Consider the following 27,672-nt stretch of genomic DNA (forward strand, 5'->3'; position numbering starts at 1 on the left):
GCGGCGGCCGCGGCGGGCATTGTGCGGCTGAGCGGCGCGCTCGGGGCTCGACCCTCCGCCCGTAGCGCGTCCCGGGCAGAGGCGGCGGCGGCGCTGCGGGCAAGGCTGCCCCGGGGAGCAGAGGGCGCTGGTGTCGGAGGGGAATGGGCTCCATGGCGGGGCTGCTGCCGCCCGGAGACTGCGGGTGCGAAGGGGACGCGGAAGCAGCAGGAGCCCGGCACAGACACTGGCAGCCAGAGGAGCGGGTCAGTTTCACCTTCCCCGCCTGGGGCACAGGGCAGGGCAGCCGCGCCCCAGAGCCACAGGCACCAGCTGCTGACAGAGAAGGCAGCCGCTAGCCTCTTCCCCCAGCGCCTGGGGGGAGGGGGGGGTTGTAACCAGGGGGCTGTACCCGGAGCGGCGCCATGTGTGTGAGGGGTTGTACCCCCTGCCTAACCCTGGTGCAGGTTGGTGTCTCTCCCCCCTGCTCCCCGAGCAGCAAGTGGAGCACAGGGCGCGGACAGACCCAGCGGGGCCACCCCATGCCGTGCTGGAGCGGGCAGGGGGCGCGGCCCCGCCCGGCCCAGGGGCACGGGGCGATGCGGCCTTCGCGCCGCCTCCTGCCCACGGTGAAGGGGGTGGGCATAGCAGGGAAGCGGAGCCCCGGGGGGCGAAGCGGGGAGCGGCTGTGCCTTGAGACCTTTCCACCGGGGCGGCTGCTCGGTGCAGGGCCGGCGAACTGGTGGGTGTGTTGGGTGCTACGATGTAGTGTAGGATACCGCTCCGCGTAGTAACGTGCTACCGGTAGCACTTATTGATACGTGTAGATTGTAAGAAATCCTATTGTACGAAATTGCTACCTGATTACTACGCAGAGCAGTATCCTACACTACACCGGGCAGCCAGGGAAGCGTAGAGCTTGGAGCGAGGGTGGCTGAGGTACCGGTGAGTGTGCTGGACCTCAGTGTGCGAGTCACCTGGCAGCCTGGTGCTTTGGTCACCTGGTCTGGAAAAGGGAGAGGATGGGTGATCTTTCTGATGAGCTGAGGCTAGTTATTCAAGGGGTTTCAAGATTTTGGTATCTCCCCTGCAAATTTATAAATTATATCAGATTCATCGTTTTTTATCTCCCTATCTCAAAAAGATCTTCAGTCACTCCATCTTAAGCAGGAAAACTGCAAACAAGATTTAATGGTATCCAGCTTTAGAGTATGAATCCTTAAAAAATAGTACAGCTTTTGTATTGTGTGTAAGCCATCAAAATCAATTTTCTGTGGTTCCTGCAGCTGTGCACACAACTTCCTCAGTTAGCAATTTCGGTTCGTGACTGGTCTGAACTGCAAGAGAAAATTGAGGAGCGACCAAATACATTAAAGACTCAAAAAGACATTACAATAATGCAAAGTACATGGGAGGCAGTAAGAAAATTAGGTGATCTACTTGAAATTTATTCTTTAGATTGAGGCAAAAGATGATTATGAAACCACTTAAAGCAAACTTCCTATAACAACTCAAATTGTATATTATAGGACTGCAGATTTTAATCATGTCAACAACATCCTTTTATAAAATGCAGTTACATAGTACAGTAACATTTGTTATGCCCTCTAATAATATAACTACTTATGTGGTGAGGTGGCATTGTTTCCCCCATCCCCTTAATAAGAGAAATCAGATTTGGTAAGGAGGAATGTTTAGAATAATTATTGATATCTTCACAATGGTTCCAGTCCTGCATCAGGCTCTGCTAGTACATACGCACCTGAATGTAGTGTTCTATGCTAATAGAATGGAGGCAATAATGACTTTAGATGTAGGTCCTGACAACAAAAAAGCTTTAAAACAAGTGTTGCACTTCACATCAATATTTGGTTGAGCTGCCGCAATTAATTAAAAGGACTTTTTAAAATGGCAGTATTGTAGCCATGTTCTCTCAGGATGTTAGAGAGACAAGGTGGGTGAGGTAATATCTTTTATTGGACCAACTTCTGTTGGTGAGACACACTTTCAATCTTACACAGAACTCCTCAGGTCTGGGAAACCTATTTAAAGCGTCATTACTAACAAGGTGGAACAGATTATAGGTGGAATAAATGGTAACTACTCACCTACCTTGTCTCTCTGATAACAATGGGGTTTATGAAAACTGAATAATTATAAGAATTTAACTAATTACTTAGTTTGTTTACACAGGTTATGCATTTAACATCACTTAGGGAAATTCTGTATTTCACTCAACTAGCCAATGAAAACAGACTGGTTAATTTCATTTTTGTTTAGAGTTACTTTCACAGTGGGTAATCACTAGTGCCCTACCGATTCAAGGTCCATTTTGTTCAATTTCGTGACCTGGAGGTTTTCAAATCAGTCAGTTACACGTTTTCAGATGTTTACATCTGACATTTCACAGTATTGGTAACTGTGGTGGCCCCGACCCAAAAGGTGGTCGGGGGAGGGTCACAAGGCTATTGTAAGGGGGTCATAGGATTGCCACCCTTACTTCTGCGCTGCTGCTGGCAGAGGTGCTGCCTTCAGGGCTGGGCAGCCAGAGAGGAAGGCTGCTGGCCGGGTGCCCAGCTCTAAAGCCAGTGCCACCAAAAGCAGCAGCGCAGAAGTGAGGGTAACAGAGTATGGGGGGTGGATTACCACATGTCTGGTTTTCCCAACAATCTCCTGCCCAAGGTAGGGGCTGACAGCTGGAGCCAGAGCCTCTCCACGAGGGGGCAGGGGTGACAGCTTGACCGTCCTGCAGCCACAGGTGGGTCTGACCCACTCTGAGAGCGGCCCCTGCTGGAGAAGAGGAAGCCTTGTTTCTCCCCATCCCTGGCCAGGACTAGTAGCTGGAACTCTGAGCAGGGTAGGAGCCGCCGGCTGGGCTCCAGATGTCACAGGGAAGATCAGATTTCACTGTCCGTGATGTGTTTTTCACGGCTTTGAATTTGGTAGGACCCTAATAATCACATTTTACATCATGGCAAAATGTTTGGGTTGCAAGCTCTGCAGATGATTCAAGCAAAGAACAGTGTTCATTACGCATTTACAATATTATGAATATATTTGTATTTACATAAGAGTGGCCCTACTGGGTCAGACCAAAGGTCCATCTAGCCTAGTATCTTGTCTTCCGACAGTGGCCAGTGCCAGGTGCCCCAGAGGGAATGAACGAACAGGTAATCATCAAGTAATCCATCCCCTGTCGCTCATTCCCAGCTTCTGGGAAACGGAGTCTAGGGACACCATTTCTGTCCATCCTGGCTAATATCCGTTGATGGACCTGTCCTCCATGAATGTATCTAGTTCTTTTTTGAACCCTGTTATGGTCTTGGCCTTTACAACATCCTCTGGCAAGGAGTTTCACAGGTTGACTGTGTGTTGTGTGAAGAAACACTTCCTTTTATTTGTTTTAAACCTGCTGCCTGTTAATTTAATTTGGTGGTCCCTAGTTCTTGTGTTATGAGAAGGAGAAAATAACACTTCCTTATTTACAGGTTTCAGAGTAACAGCCGTGTTAGTCTGTATTCGCAAAAAGAAAAGGAGTACTTGTGGCACCTTAGAGACTAACCAATTTATTAGAGCATAAGCTTTCGTGAGCTACAGCTCACGTGAGCTGTAGCTCACGAAAGCTTATGCTCTAATAAATTGGTTAGTCTCTAAGGTGCCACAAGTACTCCTTTTCTTTTTACTTCCTTATTTACTTTCTCCACATCAGTAATGATTTTATAGACCTCTATCATATTTCCCCTGAGTCGTTTCTTTTCCAAGGTGAAACGTCCCTATCTTATTACTCTCTCCTCATATGGAAGCCGTTCCATACCCCTAATAATTTTTGTTGCCCTTTTCTGAACCTTTTCCAATTCCAATATATCTTTTTTGAGATGGGGCGATCACATCTGCACACCATACTCAGGATGTACTGTGGATTTATATAGAGGCAAAATGATATTTTCTGTCCTATTGTCTATCCCTCTCTTAATTATTCCCAGCATTCTGTTTGCTTTTTTGACTGCCGCTGCACATTGATTGGATATTTTCAGAGAACTATCCACAATGACTCGAAGATCTCTTTCTTGAGTGGTAACAGCTAATTTAGACCCCATCATTGTATATGTATAGTTGGGAGTATGCTTTCCAATGTGTATTACTTTGCATTTATCGACATTAAATTTCATCTGCCATTTTGTTGCCCAGTCACCCAGTTTTGAGAGATCCTTTTGTAGCTATTCGCAGTCTGTCTGGGTCTTAACTGTCTTAAGTAATTTTGTATCATGTGCAAATTTTGCCACCTCACTGTTTACCCCTTCTTCCGGATCATTTATGAATATGTTGAATATGACTGGTCCCTGTACAGACCCCTAGAAGACACCACTATTTACCTCTGTCTGTTTCCTATATTTTAACCAGTTACCAATCCATGAGAGCACCTTCCCTCTTATCCCATGGCAGCTTACTTTGCGTAAGAGCCTTTGGTGAGGAACATTGTGAAAGGCTTTCTGAAAATCTAAATATATCCACTGGATCCCCTTGGTCTACATGTTTGTTGACCCCCTCAGAGAATTCTAGTAGATTGGTGAGGTATGATTTCCGTTTATTAAAACCATGTTGACTCTTCCTCAACAAATTATGTTCATCTGTATGTCTGACAATATTGTTCTTTATTATAGTTTCAACCAGTTTGCCCGGTACCGATGTCAGGCTTACAGGCCTGTAATTGCCGGGATCACCTCTGGAGCACTTTTTAAAAATTGGCCTCACATTAGCTTTCCTCCAGTCATCTGGTACAAAAGCTGATTTAAATGATAGGTTACAGACTACAGTTAATAGTTCTGCAATTTCACATTTAAGTTCGTTCAGAACTCTTGGGGGAATACCATCTGGTTCTGGTGACTTATTGTTGTTTAATTTATCAATTTGTTCTGAAATGTCCTCTAATGACACCTCCAGTCTGGGACAGTTCCTCAGATCTGTCACCTAAAAAGAATGGCTTAGGTTTGGGAATCTCCCTCACATCCTCAGCCGTGAAGACCAATGCGAAGAATTCATTTAGTTTCTCCGCAATGGCCTTATCGTCCTTGAGTGCTCCTGTAGCACCTTGATTGTCCAGTGGTCCTACTGGTTATTTAGCAGGCTTCCTGCTTTTGATGTACTTAAAAAAAAATGCTATTACTTTTTGAGTCTTTGGCTAGCTGTTCCTCAAATTCTTTTTTGGCCTTCCTAATTGTATTTTTACACTTCATTTGCCAGTGTTTATGGTTCTTTCTATTTTCCTCACTAGGATTTAACTTCCACTTTTTAAAGGATGCCTTTTTTCCTCTCACTGCTTCTTTTACTTTGTTGTTTAGCCAGTTGGTTTGCTCTTTTTTTAGTTCTCTTACTATGGTTTTTAAATTGAGGTATACATTTAAATTGAGCCTCTATTATGGTGTCTTTAAAAAGTTTCCACGCAGCTGCAGAAATTTCAGTTTTGTCACTGAACCCTTTAATTTCTGTTTAACTAACCTCCTCATTTTTGTGTAGTTCCTGTTTCTGAAATTGCATGCTACAGTGTTGGGCCGCTGTGGTTTTTTTCCTGCCACAGGGATTTGATGTTGTGTAAAATATTTCTGCATAATCAAAATTTTGAATTTAAACTATTTGATATTTCCCTTTGTAATTGCTTTAACAATTTCTCTGTTGAAATATAAAACAACCAATAATTCATCCATGTTAGCATACAAAGCTACTTCAAACCAAGATACAATCAATATTGCTTTTTGTTGATTTTTATGAAATTTCACAAAATGGAGTGGTGAGTGCACTCAATCATGATTCGTCCTTTTCATCGGTAGAAGAAGCTTGCTTGATACTTATAGAATGTGTTCTTTTCTTTTAATCGTAACTTTAGAGACAAGTAGGAATATAGCACAACTTTGTTGAATTAAACTGACATCAGTGCACCTATCTTTTAAAAATGTTGATCAGTTAGAGGGGCCAATGCTTCCTTCCCATTCTCCTGTAAAAGAGATACAAACAAAACTATGGGTGGAACTGGTGTGTGGTAGGGAGGTATACAACAGAAAGAGTAGTGGGTCCATTGCACACTTCCTCCTCCTACCCTGTAGCCTGTGGGAGGTCCTTATACAGGATACCATAGAATAGGGACAGGAAATAGAAGGAACAGACAGTGGTTGCTATACATATTATGCTTCCCTGGTACAAGAAACAAACTGCCTCTGAAGTTAATGCTGCAGGTTCCAACATTAACAATTCCAGTGAGGAAGGAACTTCTTGCAGACTAGCAAAATAAACCACAGTGACAGAGCCAGTGGTAGGAGCAATGCTACCAGGAGATAGCAGAATCCCTTGCGAGAGCACTCAGGGAGATCATGTCCACATGTTTTATCAGGTGCCCATGGCATTTCATCATGGAACCTGAGCCTAAATGATTATGGCCATGCCCTTTCTACCTGTGCAAAGCTGCCATCCTGGAGCCACTAGAAGGAGAGTGTGATGACGACAAGCACATTTGTCTGTTTAAAGCATCTCTGTCCCTCTTTTTTTATGCAGTGAGGATGATCTTCATGAAGGGACAGGAATCTTGTTAAAATGTATAGGCAGACGGGGGAGTTTTAATTGCCAGCTAAGAGAAAATACACCTTCATATTTTTTAGAAATATTTCATTCGCTCTAGAGCATGTTTTCTCATGTGTTCAAGTGCTGAACAATGAGCAAATAACAAAGCAGATGCAGCATTACAAAACGCAACAAAATCAAGGGCATCAGAGAGTTTTCAGTAAAATAATAGGAGGAAAAAACTTTAACAACTTAAATGTTAATAAGCCAAAGAGTCAGCAATACAAATAACTATTTCATATTTTTGCAAATGAGCTAAAAATTTTCTTTGTTCAGAAGAGCCCAGCTGATTTTAAAGTGGGGTGGGCAAACTTTTTGGCCCGAGGGCCCCATCTGGATAATAGAAATTGTATGGCGGGTCATGAATGCTCACACTACACTGTAGTGTAATGCCCCACGCTACAAGAAGGATGTGGATAAATTGGAGAGAGTCCAGCGAAGGGCAACAAAAATGATTAGGGGTCTGGAACACATGAGTTATGAGGAGAGGCTGAGGGAACTGGGATTGTTTAGTCTGCAGAAGAGAAGAATGAGGGGGGATTTGATAGCTGCTTTCAACTACCTGAGAGGTAGTTCCAGAGAGGATGGTTCTAGACTATTCTCAGTGGTGGAAGAGGACAGGACAAGGAGTAATGGTCTCAAGTTGCAGTGGGGGAGGTTTAGGTTGGATATTAGGAAAAACTTTTTCACTAGGAGGGTGGTGAAACACTGGAATGCGTTGCCTAGGGAGGTGGTGGAATCTCCTTCCTTAGAAGTTTTTAAGGTCAGGCTTGACAAAGCCCTCGCTGGGATGATTTAATTGGGTATGGGTCCTGCTTTTGAGCAGGGGGTTGGACTAGATGACCTCCTGAGGTCCCTTCCAACCCTGATATTCTATGATTCTATGAAATTGGGGTTGGGGTGTGAGAGGGGGTGAGGGCTCCAGCAGGGGGTGTGGGCTCTGGGGTGGGGCCAGAAATGAGGAGTTCAGGGTACAGGAGGAGCTCCAGGCTGGGGCAGGCGGGGGTGAGGACTCCAGTTGGGGTGCGGGGGCTGGGGATGAGGAGCTTTGGATGTAGGAGTGTGCTCTGGGCTGGGACCGAGGGGCTCGGAGGGCGGGAAAGGGATCAGGGCAAGGGCTTGGGACACGGGATGGATAGGGGCTCTGGCTGGGGATGAAGGCTCTGGGGATGAGGAGTTTGGGGTGTAGGAGGGTGTTCTGGGCTGGGACCTAGGGGTTCAGAGGGCAGGAGGAGAATGGGCAGGGGGTTGAGGCACAGGGGGGTGGCTCGGAAGCGTGGCTTGGGGTGCAGGCTCCAGGCACCACTTACCTCAAGCAGCTCCCGGAAGCAGCAGCATGTCCCCCTCCCTCCGGCTCCTATGCAGAGGTATGGCCAGGCAGCTCCGCTGCATGCTGCCCCGTCTGCAGGCACCACCCCTGCAGCTCCCATTGGCCGTGGGAGCTGTGGGGCAGCGTGCGGAGCAGAGCACCCTGGCTGCCCATACGCATAGAAGCTGGAGGAGGGACATGCCGCTGCTTCTGGGAGCCACGCGGAGCGGCCCCCGACCCTGTGCCTAGTTGTGGAATATTTCATCAGGGAATATCTGCCCAGAATGCTTAGTTATTCTGAAAAAGCACAGAGCTGTGTGGACACAGTGACACAAGGGAAGTAGCTTAACCTAGAATAAACAAGGCAGGATGAACCCACTCTTTTACTATAGCTTTCTGCTTGTTATAGTGGAGAAACATGAAAAATCTTTCCCATGTAGATGAGGGCTAAATGTCATATTATGTTCTGTATGTATTGTATAAGAGAAAAGATGAGGATAGCAAACAAACTTTGTATTGTTAACTAGCATAGAACTATAAATGCCTGTTACTGATAAAAGTGTTACAGATAGGCAGGCACCATGTTGGTTTATCAAAACTGAAACTAAAACCTACATTAAGAGCTGTAGATTCTAAACGTCTTTTATCATCAAACCAGAAAAATACTGCTTTGTAAAAGGGGGGAAAAAAGTGTGTCATGCAGATTGTACCAAAAGCTCTTTATGTCTCCGCTCAGAGAAGTCCACATTTAAAGTCTTCCTTCACTAAGGGTATGTCTATACTACCCGCCGAATTGGCAGGCAGCGATCGACTCCCGAGCACTCTCCTGTCTACACCAGTACTCCACCAGCACGAGAGGCGCGGGTGACAGGGGAGCGTCAGAAATTGACTCACTGCAGTGAAGACGCTGCGGTGAGTAGATCTAAGTATGTCGACTTCAGCTACGTTATTCACATAGCTGAAGTTATGTAACTTAGATCAATGGCAAAATTCCCATTGACCTCACTGAGACCAGGATTTTCACCCCTGGTTAAGTGTAGTGAGGTGTAAGTGGCTTCTCCTTTAGCTCAGCCACATGATCACAATCCTGCATTTCCTCAGCCATCCAAACAGATAAGCCAAAAATCTGACTTCCTCCCAAACATGGTATGTGGTGTAGATGCAAGAATTAATGTATGGCATTTTTGCACATAGAGTAGTTAATTGATCCAGGCACACACCTGTACCAAATGTAGCGTGTCATTTTTTAACAGTATTTTATTTCCAAAAGCATGTTTCTTCTTGGTGTTTTCCTTGGAGAACTTTTTTTATTTATTTTTTTTTGAGGCAGAGAGATTTCAGATTATAAACTCAGTTATTATTTGTTCAGCCTGTTTAGGTTTTGAAGCTCTGAAATTTTTAAAGAAGATTTCAACGAGCTATGCTACAAGTATTTTTCCAGTATGGAAAAAACAGAGGTTAAGTCAAAGAGGATAATTTCAGTGACTACAGATGTGGCCTTTACGTTTTGCCTTTGCGTGATTAGCAGCACTGGCAACTTCTGCCTTGCAGGATATTTTATAGTTCTCTGATGTTTTAAGTTCACTCTTATCTTGCTGTCTCCAACTCACATTAACTTGACAGAGGCCAGAGTTGTGTCAGCCCACTCTTAGACGTTTCATCATTCGCAGAACTGTAGGATCAATGGACACTAATAGTTTTCCTTTCTCTACCAGAGCCAATGACCACATCATTTAAATCATAAACTACCAGAGGATCAGCGAGTTTTCAAAAGCAAATTTCTACCATTAAGAATAGAAATTGTGGTGCCTCAAGTACTGTTTCTGGTTTATTCCAGACCCAGTTAAATATAAAACCTAATGGTCTCTCTATTTCTCATCTGCAGTATATGGGTTTATCTCTATGCCCAATTAATACTGTGTCTGGTCGGACATCTTTTAAAAGTTTTGACTGGAACATTTCCAATACACATTTTAAAGTTGTTTTTGGTTAAAGGGTCTATGGCTGAAATCCTTCAAAGGGGTCTTTCAGTCAACAGAGGACCTTGATTTCTTGGCACTTATGCACATAGAATTACAGCACTGGAAAATTGGTGAAAATGGTATGTCCTCATACATATTTTTCCACTAATTGAATGCTACTTAATTTTACAGAATTCCTACCAAAATTCTAGTGTCCTGATTACTTATTCTTAAAATGGGATTCAGCAGTGGCAGGGAAAAGGGGGAATTCACCTCACCTATTCACTAGAATTTATACAACATTACATATTGGAAACTGCACACAGTAGGTTATAGCCCAGTCTTGCTCTAAATTACATCAGTGTAACTGTAATAGTAGAAAATTGTACAAGTATATCTGAGGGCAGAACTTGGCCTTTATATATTAAACAGTTTTCCAGACAGTAGTCCAGTATAGTTTTTTCCTTCTCTGAAATGTTTTTTTAATAACACTTTTTTTGGGGGAGGGGGTCTCAAGTGCTTAAAGGGTGTTTAAATCTGGAGGGTTGTTTTGGACATACAGTATTTCAATTTACTACAGAAAAAAATGGGTAGCAGTAATTTATTATAAAAATATATAAACACCTAAGTGTGGGATGATATGTACATTTCAGTAGATTCCCAAGCATGCAGAGGGACATCTGCAAACGGAGTGGAGGCTTCATCTGTGACTGTAATGGTCTCAAATAAGTTTGTGCTATCACTATGAATGTCTTGGCTCCCTACTGAAGAGGCTGCCATGTATACAGTAATACAGTGCTCTGTAGCTTCCTCAACAAGGTTTCAGTGATTGTAGCCACATGATGTTTACTGCAGTAAGTTGTTTTTTTTTCCCCTCACAACTGAATAGCGTGTTAAGTATTAACATGTTCTGTTCACTTTTGTAGTAAACTTCTCCAGATTATAGCTTTTTCCATACATTTAAGAAGTTGTCTGTTGTTCCTTTATAATTTGAATTTGAGAATAGATCAGTGCCAGGATACATATGTGCTAAATTGTAATTCTTTCCTTTAGCTTAGAGTGCTGCTGTGTAAAGTTGACTTGATTTTAGAAGGGGACATCGCTAAAAGAAAAACAAAATCCTGAGGTTATTAGATGCCTCAAGCATATCTGGACATGTTTAAATACAAGAAAAGGCTTTATAAAGAAAGGACCAGCGCAAAAGGGGCTAAAATCAAATATATATTTAAAATAATATGGATGGGATAAATTTCTAATGATAGCAATAGAGGCATCTTAGTATAGTTTGACAGAGAAGGAAGATGGATCTAAAAGAAACATGGAGCACAACTTCTAAAATGATTTTCCTTCTTGCTGTCTTAAAATTTCCTGTGTTTTGTTTTTGCCCTATTTTAATGTTTTATTTGATGCAACATGATGATAAATCATAGGGTGGGGTGGGCAGGTCTAGCTTTGTGTTTTCATAAAATATTATTTTGATCTAAGTTCCTTATAGTATACTCTTTCACAAAGATCTGAATGCGCAGGAATTCAGACTTGTGGATAGTGTTCACTTGGTTGCTGTGCTCAGATTTCAGTTGCCATAACAACTTGAGGCAGTACTCTTAGATTTCTTTTTTCCTATGGTTTGCATCATCGTATTTGAACTTTAGTTGCCATTTCAGCTGAATACAACTTTTGCATAGCAGTTGCTTTTCTTTTCATTGTTTGTCAGTTTATTCCTTATCTCTTTGGTCAGTCTTACAAGCTTATTCTTGTTTGTTCTTGTTTCTCCTTCTATAAAAACAAGTCACTTATTGCTACTCAGACTTTATTTCTGGTTGTTCAGGCCTTTGTATCTTATTTCTTTTGAATTATATGTAAATTAAAAGCACAAATACTAAACTCTCGGTGCCTGTAACAAATTTTAAAGCACAATCTATAAAACAATCAGCAAACTTTGCAGCTAATCCAGCCTAGCAAAACAAGGCTAACAAAAAGGATATTTTAAAACATAAAATAGCTCACGCCCAAATACTACTAACCTAGATTCATCTCCCCTTGGCTAAAAGGCAGAGGACATAGATGAAATTTGCAGAATTCTCTAACATCAGCAAATTCTGGTTGTTTCAGACCAAGGGAAGTGAATTCCAAAGCTGAAAATCCCTAGAGTTAAGAGACCATGATCATGCTATGCGCAGAGGCAAATTATTAGGTATTTTAGGACTACTTAGGTCCCTGTCCTGAAAATAGATCCACACACAGAGAGGCCAAGAATTTGAATCAACATGGACTACATTCTTGCTCTTAAAGAGTGTTCTTTCCAGGTTAGGGCTGAAGTACATTTGTGGATGATGTATGGAAAGTTACACTACTCTTGTCAGGGTTGTACCTGTTACATGGATAGATAATTTCAATATCCAAGGCAGGCAACACATTAATACAAAATTTATTTAAAACTTCTGCTGGCATTTTGAAGCTTATTGCTGCTGATGATGATCTTGTTGGCATGTGTTATCAAATGTGGCATCGACAGGGAGGTAGTATGACTACGATATGATGGTTTTCATAGTGTGCTCAAGTAAGTCTCTCATTTTTACAAAAATATATTCATTTTCAAAATATGAAAGATGTTTATATACTTTTACTGTGATGAATACTGGACCCAGATATCGTTCTGTGTTAATACCACAACATGTGCTTTGTTGAAATTCCCTGTTTAAATTTAGAAAAGAAATCTTTAATGGATACTATTTCCAGAAATACTGGTGGTCTTGGCAATTTTCCTATACAGGAAATCTTTGCTCATTGTTTGTTCTATCATCTGCAAGCACTGTTTAACTGTTCCTCATTTGCTTTCCATCTATTAGCCTTTTAATTTATATGCAGAAGAATAAATGTTCTAGGGTAGTGAACCTGGTCATTTTGCCCAAAGCAGTTTAGATATTTACTGTTTTTCTGCCCAGTATTCTATTGCCTGAATATCAAAATCTATATTGTCACTTAGACCTGCACAGTCAAAGACACTAATCATCAGTTTTTGAGGCTGCAGGCTGCATTCTGCCATCAATCTGCATGTTAAACTTCAGTGAAAGTCAGTGGGAGTTGTGCATGTGAATTCTTTGTAGGGTATGTTCCTGTGGCTGGGGAACAGCAAGATTGGTTTTATAAAGTATTTTGAGTGAATAGGATGCCAAACTTTCATAAAAGCTAACATTTGATGAAAGGTTACTACATTTCCTGTATGATGCTCCGTTCTAACTTAATGATAGAAGAGGGAGGAAAATAGGAAAAGCAAAAATATCCTTGCTGGTTAACTCTTAGCCAAATCCTGTTGTGTTTAACCAAGTAAAATAATAATAAGTAGTAGTAGTAGTAATAATATTTTATTATTTTGATGTTGTTATTATTCAAAGTTATGTTTGGAAACAGGTTGAAATCCTGACCTTCCCCACAGCAGTGGAAAGCTTAAGAAACAGCAGAATTGCTCTGGTTTGAGAACATACATCATTAGTAAGCCGAGTGCCCATGCATGGCAACCTTGTATGCCACGGAGCAGAATTCAATGGAGGTAGTCTTCAGGAATGCAGGCAGAGGCTATATGTAGGTAGCCCAAGCGATTGTCAAAGGGGTAACTGTAGCAAATGGGATCACAATCTAGCCAAACCACCATCTTGACCTATCTAGCAGATCACTCTGAGTGCCTGGAAAATTGAGTATTCTACTCTTCCATTTGTTGTGTTAGCAGCTACATATCCAGCAAACATCCGTTACATTTGTGCTCAGGATTCTGTTTCCCAGCCTTGATTGTTGTGTTGCTCTGAATACGTAGCCTGGTTACCTAATTTGGGTCCTTCCATGGGAGGTGAAGGTGCTCATGATTGATTCCTTCATGAATATCCCTGACATCAGCTTTCGTAATCTGTTTTCTCATATTTTTGGTCAGATTTACACTTAAGAACTTCATTTTACCTTGTATTTTCTAGAGACCCTGCTTTGTCACATCTTTAGAGCTTCCTGTGTTTAATGTTTTATCATTCAAAAAATTCTGTTGAGTATTTTTCAGCAAATAACTATAAAGCTAAAAAGTCAAGTTTCATAGCATTTTTTTTTACATTAAAGTATGCATGCCATCAGCCATACACACTGCTTCTTGATGTGAAAATAACCCTTAGTGAGATAAAATTAGTAGCTGGGTTATGTTAAGGCTAGAAACTGCAGGAAAAATTTGTGGCCTTGCTTGGTTTGGGTTTTTTTAATTTTTATTTTGCCATTTATTGGTGGTAACCTTTTTTTTCTTGTGCCTATTAGACATTTATTATTAAATGTCAATTCAGATTTAAATCCAAAGCTTTTTTTTTTCACATTTAAGGTGAATGTGGTGATAATCTTAAGTGCGCTATTCTTTCCATTATTTCTTTCTTTTGGTAACTTTGTGCATGTGACTTGTCCTCGTTTATGGCTTATGCCATGTCTTGACAGTTGAATCAGCTGTTCTGGAGATAGTGCTTCTTGTCTGTAATCTGACAAGAGCTTTTGTTTCTGGTGGAAATAAGGATAGCTCAATGGTTTGAGCATTGGCCTGCTAAACCCAGGGTTGTGAGTTCAGTCCTTGAGGGGGCCATTTAGGGATCTGGGGCAGAAATTGGGGATTGGTCCTGCTTTGAGCAGGGGGTTGGACTAGATGACCTCCTGAAGTCCCTTCCAACCCTGATATTCTATGATTCTAATGTTTATCCCATTACTTACTGGCAGCTCCCCACCCTGCCCCTTTTTTTAAACTCCCTTTCTCTTCCCTCCTCCACAACCCCTAGTTCTAAGTTTTGCATTTCCTCCCTAACCTTAAAAATACAGTGGTTTTAAATTGGCAAAAGTTTATGGGAATCTTACATTTTCTCACACCACTATGTTTTTAGACATTCTCCCACTGAGGGAATTCACAGTTCTGCTACTGCTCCTTCAGACGGTGCTGATGTTGTACTAACAAGAAGAGAAAAGTGAAACTGATAGCATTCTAGTCAGTTCAACTCTTCTGCTCTTGTGGGACAATCACTCTGTGAGATTTTTTTTTCTTTTTAAATAACCCATCTTTCTGAAATCTGAGCACACAAAAGTGCACTTAAAATCTCTTAAAGCATGAAAAATCTTGGGATATTTTTGTTTTGATTTGTTTTGAAATACTCCAATAACTAAAAAATGGCTGAGTTGGGTTTTATTTCACAGACTTTAAGGCCACAAAGGACTATTATAATCACCTAGTCTGGCTTGCGGAACACAGGCCATTGAATTTCACCCAGTAATTCCTGCACCAAGCTCAATAACTTATGGTTTTTCCCCATACAAAAAGTCATTTTTAAACGAAGAACAGACATGGTAGAGGTTGGACCAAATCATGTTTCTTCAGAAACTTACACGTCTGAAAACAAGGACTTTTACTAAAACTGTAATACCAACCATAATCATTGCTGCAATGCTCTGATTAAGTTAGTTATCTTAATTCATCTGATTTCTCTTCTGTTCATTGTTGACGCCCTCTAGCAAACTTGATTTGTAGATAACAGAAAGTGAAAAATGAAAGCCCCTCTATATTAACGTACTACACCCTGCAATGTGCAGTAGAAAGAACTAACTTCTTGAGCTTGAAAAGTTATATATTTCCTATATGTCCAATTCTGCCATCCTTATTTATGAGTTCGTGCATTACTTTGCAAGTAGTACCATTGAAACTCCATGTGACTTAACATTATAGGCTGCACCTATAATAACTTCAGTAGCAACAGAGGTCACGCAGCACCTTACAGAATTGGGTCTTGGAAAAGAGATATTTGCAAACAACGTTGTTAGCCTTAGATTTATACAGTAATCTGTTTTAAATTATTTAGAAGTAAAAGTTCAAAGCTAAATTTCCTTAATCTTGTTTTAATGTTGCTTGAATCATATTATTTCATTGTGGGATTTTTATACCTAAGTTTTATTTGGGAGTTTATCATGTTTTAATGTGCCATAATGGGATCTAATGTATAATATTGACTTTTTAAGTGGCTAAAATGATGATTATCATTGGGTCCCTATTCAGGAGTAAATGGTGGCGAGAGAGACCATTTTAGTTAGAAACAGTGCATTGCCTACTAACAGTATGTAAACCACAAAGTTGTCATGTGGTTTCCTGAAAATAGACAACAGGCAGTCTTGTAAGTCTGTGAATGGCATGGCCAACCTGCCACAAGTAAAATGTAGTGAGACTTCAAATTATTTTTTATACTGAGCGGATACAAAAATGTATGGACATCCTAGCTTGAAAAGCAAGCACATTTGTGACACCAAGGTTAAGTGTTCCAATTTAATCATTGTACGATCATCACCTACCTGTACTAGTCTTTATGTAAAGCAATTTCAGAATAGCTAATTAGATAAGGGAGATTTTCAAAAGTTCCTTAGTGATTTAGCAGCAAATGACCTATTGTAAATCAGTGGGATTTGTGCTAAACCCCTTCAAAGCAGTTTACATCAAAGTGCACAAGGGAACTTTTAGTATTTGGTGGCAGGGTCTACATGGACACTTAGTGCATGGCAACCTCATGTGGTGTAGATTTACACTTCAGCTTGCCATGAACTAATAGTTCGTTTAGACAAGCCCACAGCCTCTTAAGTGCATCACTTTTGAAAGTGGGACTTAAGCTCCTAAACCATATAGGTGCTTTGGAAAATTTTATGCAGGCTGTTTTAATACAGTTGATCGCTGCCACCACATTAGATTAATAGCTGTAGAGAGCACAAAGCGAAAGGTTATACTAATTCTTCAGAAGCGTTTGACAGATCTTACCTGGATTACTGGGTATGCCAATATAAGAAAATTTCCTAAAATATTTTAACAGCATGTTTTTATAGTGGTGTTCTGTTCCCTAGAGATAAGCAACTGCAAAAATAAATCATAGACTGAGCTGATGGTGATGTCTATAGTTAAGATCCTGTTTTAAAACTTGACACAGAAATATACAGGTTTTAGGAGAAAATGTGTTATCTACTGGTGAAAATGTAATTGTGAAGCTCAGTTACTAGCAATAAATCGGTTTTTTAGGTGATTAAATGCTGAAGCAAGGTGAGTATATTCTCCCACCATGAATATTGTTTCTACAATAAAAGACAAAAGATGGTTCAATAAACTGCAATGTACAACTTGGTTTTCTTAGTTGGTTCTCTGTTGGTGCTTTCTCTGACTTTCCATTGACATTACTTTGGGGATTGGATTCAGGTCAGTAAAGCTCTAATCCTCGAAAGACTCACGCATATTCTTAACTTTATGTATCCTGAATAGTTGCACTGAAGTTAAGCACTGAAGTTAGTATCTGGGTATTCAGGCAAAAGAGGTAGTGAAGGATGCAGATCCAATGATGGATATCCTCAGCCCCTCTGGACCAGCACATATTTTGCTCTACCCCTCATAAAGGCCATTGCTGACACCACAAAAACCTTGTGGCAGATCCCGGCTTCATTGCCCCCTATGCCTACGCGAAATGAAAGATGTTTCTTTGTGCCGTCCAGGTGCTATGAGCACTTGTATACCCATCCTCCCCAGATTCCTTGGTCGTGGACGCTGCTAACCAACATTAGCACCAGGGCTATTAAGGTCCCTCACCAAAGAATTGGGAGGCAAAACTACTCGACCTTTTTTGGTAGAAACGTCTACTCCACTGGCGGCTTGCAGCTCCGCATTTCTAATCAGCAGGCCATTGTGAGCAGGTACTGCTACAATACATGCGGGGCAATGGCAAAGTTTGCAGAGCTGCTGCTGCTGCAGGACTCCCTTGCTGAATTCTCGGCCCTTGTGGAGGAGGGCAAGCTCATTTCCCGAGCTTCATTGCAGGCCGCTCTGGATGGGGCTGATGCAGCCACTCGGGTTATGTCTACCAGGATTGCCATGAAAAGGCGCTCCTGGCTCTAGGTATCAGGTCTGCCAAACGAGGTCCAGCAAACCATTCAGGAGCTACCCTGTGAGGGTGTGACTCTCTTTTCAAAAAGATGGATGAAAGACTACATAGCCTAAAAGACTCAAGAGACACCTTCAAATCGCTGGGCCTCGACACCCACACCACGCAGTGGAGGCATTTTAGGCTGCAACCTCCTCCACGGTTTTACCAACCGCAGAACCTGCAGGACAGCTCAAGAAGGAGAAACAAGAGCAGCAGGAAGAGGCCGCACACATATTCGGGCCAGGGCTCTGGCTCATCTGAACCTTCAGCTGGCCAGAAGCAGGCCTTTTGAAGGTGCAAATGAGGACGGCACACCAGAACTTGGACTGGATCCAAACCACCTTACCTTCTCGTCCCTACTATCCCCTTTCTACGCTGCGTGGACCCGTATCACATGAGACCGCTGGGTGCTCCACACGGTAGAAAGGGGATACTCCCTCCAATTCTCTGCCCTCCCACCCCCCTTTCCCATCCCTCTTCAGGGACCCTTCTCATGAGCAACTTCTCATACAGGAGGTGCATTCGCTCCTATCGCTAGGAGAAGTGGAAGAGGTTCCTCAGGGGCTGAAGGGAAAGGGCGTCTATTCCCAGTATTTCCTAATACCAAAAAGCGGGCTCAGGCCCATCCGAGAGCTCAACAAGTTCATGAGGAAACTGAAGTTCCGCCTGGTCTCTTTGGCCTCCATCATCCTTCCTTGGATCCAGGGGACTGGTATGCCGCCCTTGACTTGAAGAACATGTACTTTCATATAGCAATTCCACTGTCCCACAGAAGGTATATCAGATTTGTGGTGAGCTACAAACACTACCCAGTTCACAGTCCTTCCGTTCGGCCTGTCAGCGGCGGCTTGTGTGTTTACCAAGTGCATAGCAGTCATGGCCACATTCCTACGCAGACGCCAGGTACAGGTGTTCCCGTACCTCAATGACTGGCCGATCAAGGGCCACTCCAGGGCTCAAGTGGAGGCACAAGTCGACTTCATAAGAATGACGTTTGATGAACTGGGCCTTATCCTGAACATGGGGAAATTGATTCTGTCCCCTGTTCAGTGGAAAGAGTTCATGGGGCGGTGTTGGACTTGACACACACCAGGGCATACCTCCTGGAAGCGAGGTTCTTGGGCTCTGGGTGACATCATTCGAAGTGTCAGGCAGTTTCCCACCACCACAGCAAGGAATTGCCTGAAACTTCTAGGACACATTGCCTCTTGTACCTATGTGTTGCAACATGCCAGACTCAGACTCTGGCCTCTCCAATCGTGGCTAGCCTCAGTGTATTGGCCGGCTCAGGACAGTTTGGACAGGGTCATGCCTCTGCCTTGCCTGGTCCTCGATTCCCTCCTGTGGGTTGAGCCACCACTGGTAGTGTATGCAGGGGTCCCTTCACTTGTCCTCAGCTATCCCTCTGGCTAGTGTCGAACACGTCAGCCTTGGGCTGGGGAGCACATCTGGGAGACCTCAGGACACAGGGCCACTAGTCTCAAGTGGAACTCACTCTCCACATCAATATCGGAGAGCTGAGAGCGGTACATCTGCCATGCCAGACTTTCCAAGCCCACTTGACAGGGAGATGATAGACAACACCATGGCAATGTTCTATATCAACAAACAGGTGCACGCTCCTCTCCCCTGTGCCAGGAAGCCCTCACGCTGTGGGACTTTTGTGTAGCTCATTCGATACATCTGCAAGCATCGTACCTCCTAGGAGTATAGAATGAGTTGGTGGACTGTCTCAGCAGGTCTTTTCACAGCCACGAGTGGTCCCTACGTCCAGGTGTCACGAACTCCATCTTCCAATGTTGCGGCTTTCCCCAGATGGACCTGTTCGCCTCGCCACGCAACGCAACAGGAAGTGCCAACAGTTTTGCTCCTTCCTGAATCACAGCCCGGGCACCATCACAGACACATTTCTCCTCCTCCCCTGGGGAGGCCGTCTCTTATATGCATTCCTGCCCATCCCTCTCATTCACAAGGTGCTCCTCAAGATATGGAGGGAAGAGGCTTCAGTGATATTGATAGCTCCAGCCTGTCCCCACCAACACTGGTACACAAATCTCCTGGAAATGTCCGTGGAAGCCTCAGTTACCTTGCCGCTCCTCCTGGATTTGATAACTCAGGATCGCGGCCGTCGCCAGCACCCAAACCTCGAGTTGTTGCACCTCACAGCGTGGAAGCTCCATGGTTGAGCCCCACGGAGTTCTCCTGCTCAGACCCAGTTAAACAGTCATCCTTGGTGGTAGGAAACCCTCCACCAGGGCTACCTACCTTGCCAAGTGGAAGAGATTCTCAATCTGGTTGGCACAGCATCACCCATCCCCGACACTCACCTCTATTCCACTCATACTAGACTCCTTTCTCCATCTCAAGTAGCAGGGGCTGTCCATGTCGTCAGTAAGGGTTCACTTGTCCCCCATCTCTGCCTTCCATCCAAGCTAAGAGGGCCGGTCGGTGTTTGCCAACCCTATAGTCAGCCGTTTTCTGAAAGGTCTTGGCAGGCTATATCCGCACGTTCGGCAACCAACCCCAACCCGGGACCTCAATCTGGTCCTTTCCAAATTGATGGGTACGCCCTTTGAACCGCTGGCGACGTATTCCCTGCTTTACCTGTCATTTAAGATGGCATTTCTGGTGGCGATAACCTCAGCCAGGAGGGTGTCTGAGCTCAAGGCCTTAACATGAGAGCCTCCTTACACCGTGTTCTATAAGGACAAGGTTCAGCTCAAGCCACATCCAGCTTTTTCCCAAAGGTGGTCTCCCAGTTTCACATCAACCAGGACATCTTCCTCCCACTGTTTTATCCTAAGCCACGCTTGAATGCAGAGAGCAGAGGCTTCATTCATTGGATGTCCGCAGAAATGTAACCTTTTACATTGAAAAAACGTTTAGGAAGTACATTCAACTGTTTGTGGCTGTGGCAGACGGGATGAAAGATCTTCCAGTCTTCTCCCAACAGATTTCCTCGTGGATCACATCCTGCATCCTTGAATGCTATAACCTGGCAGAGTTGCCTGCCCCTCTGCTCGCAGCGCACTCCACTAGGGTGCAAGCTTCTTTAGCCGCATTCCCAGCGCAAGTCCCAACCCAGAAAATATACAGTGCAGCGACGTGTTCCTCCATACATACTTTCACCGCGCATTATATGATTACCCAGCAGGCCAAAGACGATGTGGCCTTCGGTGGAGCAGTGCTCCAGTTAGTGGACAGCTCCGACTTTCTTGTAACTGTTCTTCAAGATGTGGTGTTCATGTCATTCCAGTACCCACCCACCTACCCCTCTGTCGGAGTAGCTGGCAAGAAGGAACTGAGGGGCTGGCAGGTCGGTCGGGCCCGGACCAACCCGACGGGGAAAAGTCTTCCGGCTGCCATGCACACACACACACCTGGTTGGAATGGACATGAACAACACATCTCGAAGAATGGCAGTTACGAGAAGATGAGTAACCATTTTTTTTCTCTCTTTTGAAAACATTGTTATATTATGGCAGCACTCACAAAGGCCCGGCCTGATTCAGCAAGGTTTAAGACATGCCTAACTTTAACCGTGTGAATAGTCTCATGGAAATCAATCGTGAATAAGGGTCTAAAACAGTGACAGATAATGCTAAGTGTTTGAAAGTTCATTTTTGAACAAAGATCATATACACTCACTAACACTGCAGTCCTACAAACACTGACAATTTACGTAACTTTATGCTGCTTAGTATTCTAGTTAAATTCAATGGGACTACTTATGAATAAATTTAAGCTTTATTTAGTAATATTTCTTTAGCAGTCTGAAGTATCATAACCAATTGTTGGAGTTTTATATTAACAGTACTCCCACTGTAGCTCCACTGGTAAAGAAAGTACTTGGCAAGAATATGGAATGATTATGCAGCATTAGTGAAGAAAAATGTGCCATCTATATTTTATGGCTGGCAATCTGTTTTCAGTTTCACTTGTTTTTTGATACTCTGCTGAAGCAAAATTGCTCATCTCAAAAGTCTTGGAAGCACATTTTCAAATTCTAATTTTAACTCAGATCTGTACAGAGACTAGTTTAGAAATATGTTGAATTACTGAGGAGAGCCCTACATTATTTCTCTTTATTAGATTTTTTCGGTCCAAGGAAAAGATTACTAACATGCTATCTGCTTTAGCAGCTTTCCCCTAGATGAAGAATCTCATTTTTGAAAGTTACTTTATAATCTGCCACAGATATTACAGTATCAGAAAAATGGGTGACATTTATTCTGCCATATTAAACATGCCGTACAATGAAGGCTTTTGTTCTAGTTTTAATGTGCTTCAGTATCTATTTTACCTCAGAGATTCAGGAATACAAGATTGTTTGTTTGTATCAGTGCTTAAGAAGTGGGGAATGAAGTAAATGCCTTCATTTAAAAAACATTTCTAGAAGAGACTTTTAAATTTTGTAATATAGGCTATTACAGAATAATAGGATATTGTATTTATTCATTGTTCTGATGTAATAAAATGTATGTGATTTTGCTGGCTTCAACCTTTCAGAGTAAAGTAATACGAGAGAGGCAAGGACTACAGGCTTTCCCACCAATGGCCTGGGACTAATTCATGTCACATGTATAAGACAAAAGTAAAACTCTAGGCGGTCCTGAACTAAGTTTGATATGTGCGTCTCCATCAAAAATCTGACAGTACTCTGTAGTGTTAATCTATGTTATGGGGAAGAATTCAAATCCATAAATTCAGGGGTGAACTATTATTTAATGTTTTCAGTTGTTTCCTCCAGGCTATCAAAATTTGTTCAGTCCTCCTTGTGGAGATTGAAGATAGTTCAGAACTGTTGGCCTGATGAGGTGATGGTTCACTTAAGGGTCTTGCTGAAGGTTTTGCCTTTGTCCAAAAGGCCAACTGAGCATGGTGTAGCCTGGATCTTGGCTGCTACCCTCCCGTAGTGCAAGTATCAGGGAAGTCATTGCATTGCTTGTGGCATTGAACAAACCCCATGGGATGTGGCCCTGTCAAGGTTCCTCCCCCACTCTGAACTCTAGGGTACAGATGTGGGGACCTGCATGAAAAACCTCCTAAGCTTATCTTTACCAGCTTAGGTCAAAACTTCCCCAAGGTACAAAATATTACACCCGTTATCCTTGGACTGGCCGCTACCACCACCAAACTAATACTGGTTACTGGGGAAGAGCTGTTTGGACGCGTCCTTCCCCCCAAAATACTTCCCAAAACCTTGCACCCCACTTCCTGGACAAGATTTGGTAAAAAGCCTCACCAATTTGCCTAGGTGACTACAGACCCAGACCCTTGGATCTTAAGAACAATGAACAATCCTCCCAACACTTGCACCCCCCCTTTCCTGGGAAATGTTGGATAAAAAGCCTCACCAATTTGCATAGGTGACCACAGACCCAAACCCTTGGATCTGAGAACAATGAAAAAGCATTCAGTGTTTTACAAGAAGACTTTTAATAAAAAATAGAAGTAAATAGAAATAAAGAAATCCCCCCTGTAAGATCAGGATGGTAGATATCTTACAGGGTAATTAGATTCAAAAACATAGAGAACCCCTCTAGGCAAAACCTTAAGTTACAAAAAAGATACACAGACAGAAATAGTTATTCTATTCAGCACAATTCTTTTCTCAGCCATTTAAAGAAATCATAATCTAACACATACCTAGCTAGATTACTTACTAAAAGTTCTAAGACTCCATTCCTGGTCTATCCCTGGCAGAAACCAGCATACAGACAGACACAGACCCTTTGTTTCTCTCCCTCCTCCCAGCTTTTGAAAGTATCTTGTCTCCTCATTGGTCATTTTGGTCAGGTGCCAGCGAGGTTACCTTTAGCTTCTTAACCCTTTACAGGTGAGAGGAGCTTTCCCCTGGCCAGGAGGGATTTCAAAGGGGTTTACCCTTCCCTTTATATTTATGACAGGCCCTATCCCATTTTGCGCTGGCCAGCTGTCCAAGACCAGTGTTGGGACAGAAGATGCTGTTTCTCCAGGAAGGAGTAGGAGTTACTCCTACAGGCACTCCCAGAAGTATTCTGTCTGCATCAGCATTGCACATGGAAAGTATCTCCAGCCACGTGTGCGGTGTCTTTCCATGCGTGCTCACTGTGATCCTTGGAGCTGCAATATAGCCCTTAAGTGCAAGTGCTTTACACTAATGGGAATTCAGCGTTTTAAAATTATAGGTTATCAGATTCTGTAATGGGGACCAGATCCCACTATCAGTTACCCAGGTAGTCTCCATGAGGCAGCCAATTACTATCTGCTGTACCCACAGGAAATAGGTGGACTTCTACCCTTAGATATAATTGAAGCTGTGGTTAGAAATTAGCTTTTGAATATAAATCCAGACTTGACACAGTACTCCCTCTTCCATAAACTTTGCTTTATGATGAACACTTAATAACTATAATTAGGGTTTACATCCAGCCTGTTGGAAATATTGATTTGTTGACGGAAATATTGATGCGGAGCTTCGTCTACACTGTGATAGCTACTAATGGAAGCATCAGAAAAGGCATGTGCCTGAGCTACTTTATCATCTTGAAAGTGTGCTTATTGAACATGAAATTCACCCCTCTTCACTCAATTCCCAAGTATTTAGGTTTTGCACAATGAATTCCATAGAGCTGCCCCAGCTCTGCAGCCGCTGTTCCAACCCATGTGATAGAATAGTGACTTCTGCCCCTCTATGGCTCTTGTACAATGGTGTTTGTACCACTGGATTTGCATACGTGAAGATCTGCATAAGTGAAGATCCAGTTGCCCCCCTCCAATCTGTCCCATTTGGAGCTAGTGTGGAGCCCCCTTTAATGGTGCAAAGGTTCCCTGGTACCACTGCTTCACCTGTGATTTTCCTCAACCCCTACTGCAGCCTACCGCTACCTCTGGAAATAGTGGGAGGTTTCCACAACTTCTTGCACCATGTATTCACACTAGTATGAATTTCAGCTTTCCCTGTTGCTAGCCTAGCCCATTGTCTTCCCTGGCCATCTTTCAATAATAAAAATCCCTTCAGTTTCTTTGTCTTGTGCAAAATACCTAAAGGTTTGTAGTCTGCTAGTAGAGGTTATTCATGCAGGTTCAGTGGTTCTAAAGTCTTACTGGAAATGACTTTTTCAATGAATCCACTGTATTCACTGTTGACTATGTTAAAATACGTGACTCATATCAGGTATTGAATTTAATGAGTTCCTTTTTACATCTACTTTTTGGTATATTTTATTTGACTTTTTTTTCCTAATTCTTGAAAGTAGAAACAGCTGAGATGTTTGTAAATTGTAAGACACAGACAATAATAACAGTATCGTATATAGAAAAGGAGTACTTGTGGCACCTTAGAGGCTAACAAATTTATTTGAGCATAAGCTTTTGTGAGCTACAGCTGAATGCATCCGATGAAGTGAGCTGTAGCTCACGAAAGCTTATGCTCAAATAAATTTATTAGCCTCTAAGGTGCCACAAGTACTCCTTTTCTTTTTGCGAATACAGACTAACACAGCTGCTACTCTGAAAAGTATCGTATACATATTCTATATGTCCAAACTATTTCCTGCTTTTGTTTTCTGTCTACAGATCCAGCAAGAACAAAGAAACCACGCTGTAGAGCCTGTTATAGATGACTATAAAAAGATGGGGACTCTCTTTGGTGAACTAAACAAAAGCCTTATCAGCATAGGCTTCACAAGGATGTATTTTGGAGAACGGATTGTGGAACCTGTAATAGTCATATTCTTCTGGGTTATGCTTTGGTTCCTTGGCTTACAAGCTCTTGGACTAGTTGCTGTTTTGTGCCTTGTCATTATATACGTGCAACAGTAGAGTATGGTGAATGGCCTGCTGGATAACATATTACAACCATGTCACCTTTCAGTGGATTTATGTGTTTAAGCAAACAGTGGCATATTAAAGGCTGCAATTTTCCAAATCATGCTACACATTACATTTGTGAGACTAAAATTTACATACTCATTTTAAAGGAAGTCATCAGTCCTAGCACATATCCAAAGGGAATGAAAAGGATATGCTCTCAATAATGGTACTGTCCAAAGTAACTTACTCTTTCGAAGGCCTTGTCTACACAGTACGTTAGTACACAGCAAGCCAGGGTGTGAATCTACTGTCAAATACTAACTTGGTGTGGACAAGCCCTGAGTGAGGGTATGTGAGCCACTGCACCCTTGAGGGCTCAGTCCTAGGTTGTCTTTTTATTAAATGTGGTATAAAAACACCTCCATCCAAATGGGGTCAGCCTCTCCTCTATGGTGTGGCTGATATTTTGAAATGACAGGTTCTTGTGTAATGGAAATTCCTCTCTGTTTTGAAGAGTACAAATAACCATGAGTTTTATGTTCTGTTATTTTTACATTGTTCTCCTGTAAGCTTTTTGAAAGCTGGACCCTGAAATCTGTTAACTAAATAAAAATGTGTTCTTCCACTGGCTTGTGCGTGTGTGCACACACATTAGTTACTGTAATGCCAGGCCTACATTAGAAAAGGTTTGTCAGTCTAGCTATACTGACATAGCTATCCCAGCTTATACTGGCAAAAAAGCACTGTTGCCAGTATAACTGTATCTACCCTAAGGCTTTTGCCAATATATAATTATGAGAGAAGAATCACACCCCTAACTGACTCTGCTGTGCTGGCAAAGTTTCTAGCGTAGACTAGGCCTAGGTCTACTCGTGTGCTTGGCTTTGGCCATTAATGCCTTTTTTAAATATCAGAACAGTTCTCTTAAAAGAAATAATTTGGGGACTTTTCAAATAAATATAAATCCCCACCCCTGCAACTACTATTCCAGCTAATGTGCTTGAATACTGACCACAGTCCCTCTACACCTCATGCACAGGAGGGTTGAATTACTAGTATTAAATGTGAATCTATCAACTTTGATGGTGATTCTGGTTTACTGCAGTCTAGGCCCAGTCCTAACTTAGATGCAAGTTTTGCTTGTACAAGCACAGCAGACCCAGGCCCTATTGTAAGATATAAGCGATTACACAAGTAAGATAAGTATAGATAGATTTCAGCTGCAGTCTTACTCAGGAATTTTTGGTGTTTGATTTGGAAATATACCATCTAGAGATGCATGTTGTAAGCTGAAATATCAGAGAATAAGATATAATATTGTATAGAGTTTTAAAATAAATCTGTAAAATCCACTTTGGTAATGTAGGATCCAATCCTGAGAAGTGCTGAGCAGAGGAAAGGCCAGAGAAAATCTTCACTTAATAGGCTAAAAATTTAGCACCTCTCAAAACATTGTATTTATTTTAAATACAGAATTGACCCTATCCATATGCATTTTATCATTATTACATTTGTTTAAATAAAGCAGTTTACAATTTAAGATATAAGCTTTTGAAATGCTACTTTACTTTACTTTTGTTTTTGCAAACATTTTTGGATTGACGGACCTTAACCATGTGTAGTTTTAGTTATTTACAAACTATGGGCTTCATCTAAAGACCATTGAACACAATGAAAACAATCTCTATTGCCCTGATCCTTTAGTTAATTGGGTCCTTAGGAATATTGGAGTCCATGGCCTGCACACCTTGATCCAGTTGCAGGACCTGTGGAGCCATTCCTTGTAAACTTTTACAACCATTGAAACCAATTACTGTTTGTGGTTTTAAGCACTAAGGCCCCGATCCTGCAACATTTCATGTATATGTTTACCTCTGTAAGTAGCCCCACTGCATTAATGAGACTGTTTGCATGTGAGAAGTTAAGCTCAGCTGTAAGTGTGTGTTGACTGGGCCCAGGTTAAAGAATATATCAGTCTGTACATGAGTAAAATAAGTATACTGATGACATAGGAATACTGTACATCATAAAATATTCTCTCATATACTTTACTCAAACATTGCTGGAA

At 42.4% G+C, this 27,672-nt stretch overlaps 1 protein-coding gene across 1 annotated transcript; it reads left to right on the forward strand.

Moving 5' to 3' along the window:
- On the forward strand, nucleotides 1-27,428 carry FAM241A (family with sequence similarity 241 member A). The gene is made up of 2 exons (XM_084626824.1): nucleotides 1-245; nucleotides 25,368-27,428. Exons 1-2 carry the CDS (start codon nucleotides 144-146, stop codon nucleotides 25,611-25,613), a joined length of 348 nt encoding a protein of 115 aa, XP_084482950.1. The 5' UTR covers nucleotides 1-143; the 3' UTR covers nucleotides 25,614-27,428.
- Nucleotides 27,429-27,672: the final 244 nt, after the last annotated feature.

The sequence above is a fragment of the Lepidochelys olivacea genome (assembly GCF_965140295.1).
Source record: "Lepidochelys olivacea isolate rLepOli2 genome assembly, chromosome: 4".
NCBI lineage: Eukaryota > Metazoa > Chordata > Testudines > Cheloniidae > Lepidochelys > Lepidochelys olivacea.

Bases quoted from the DNA above. Each gene is read 5' to 3' on its own strand.
- FAM241A (XM_084626824.1), top strand. From the start codon at position 144: ATGGGCTCCATGGCGGGGCTGCTGCCGCCCGGAGACTGCGGGTGCGAA. The intron at 246-25,367 runs GTCAGTTTCACC...TTCTGTCTACAG, and splicing joins ACTGGCAGCCAGAGGAGCGG to ATCCAGCAAGAACAAAGAAA.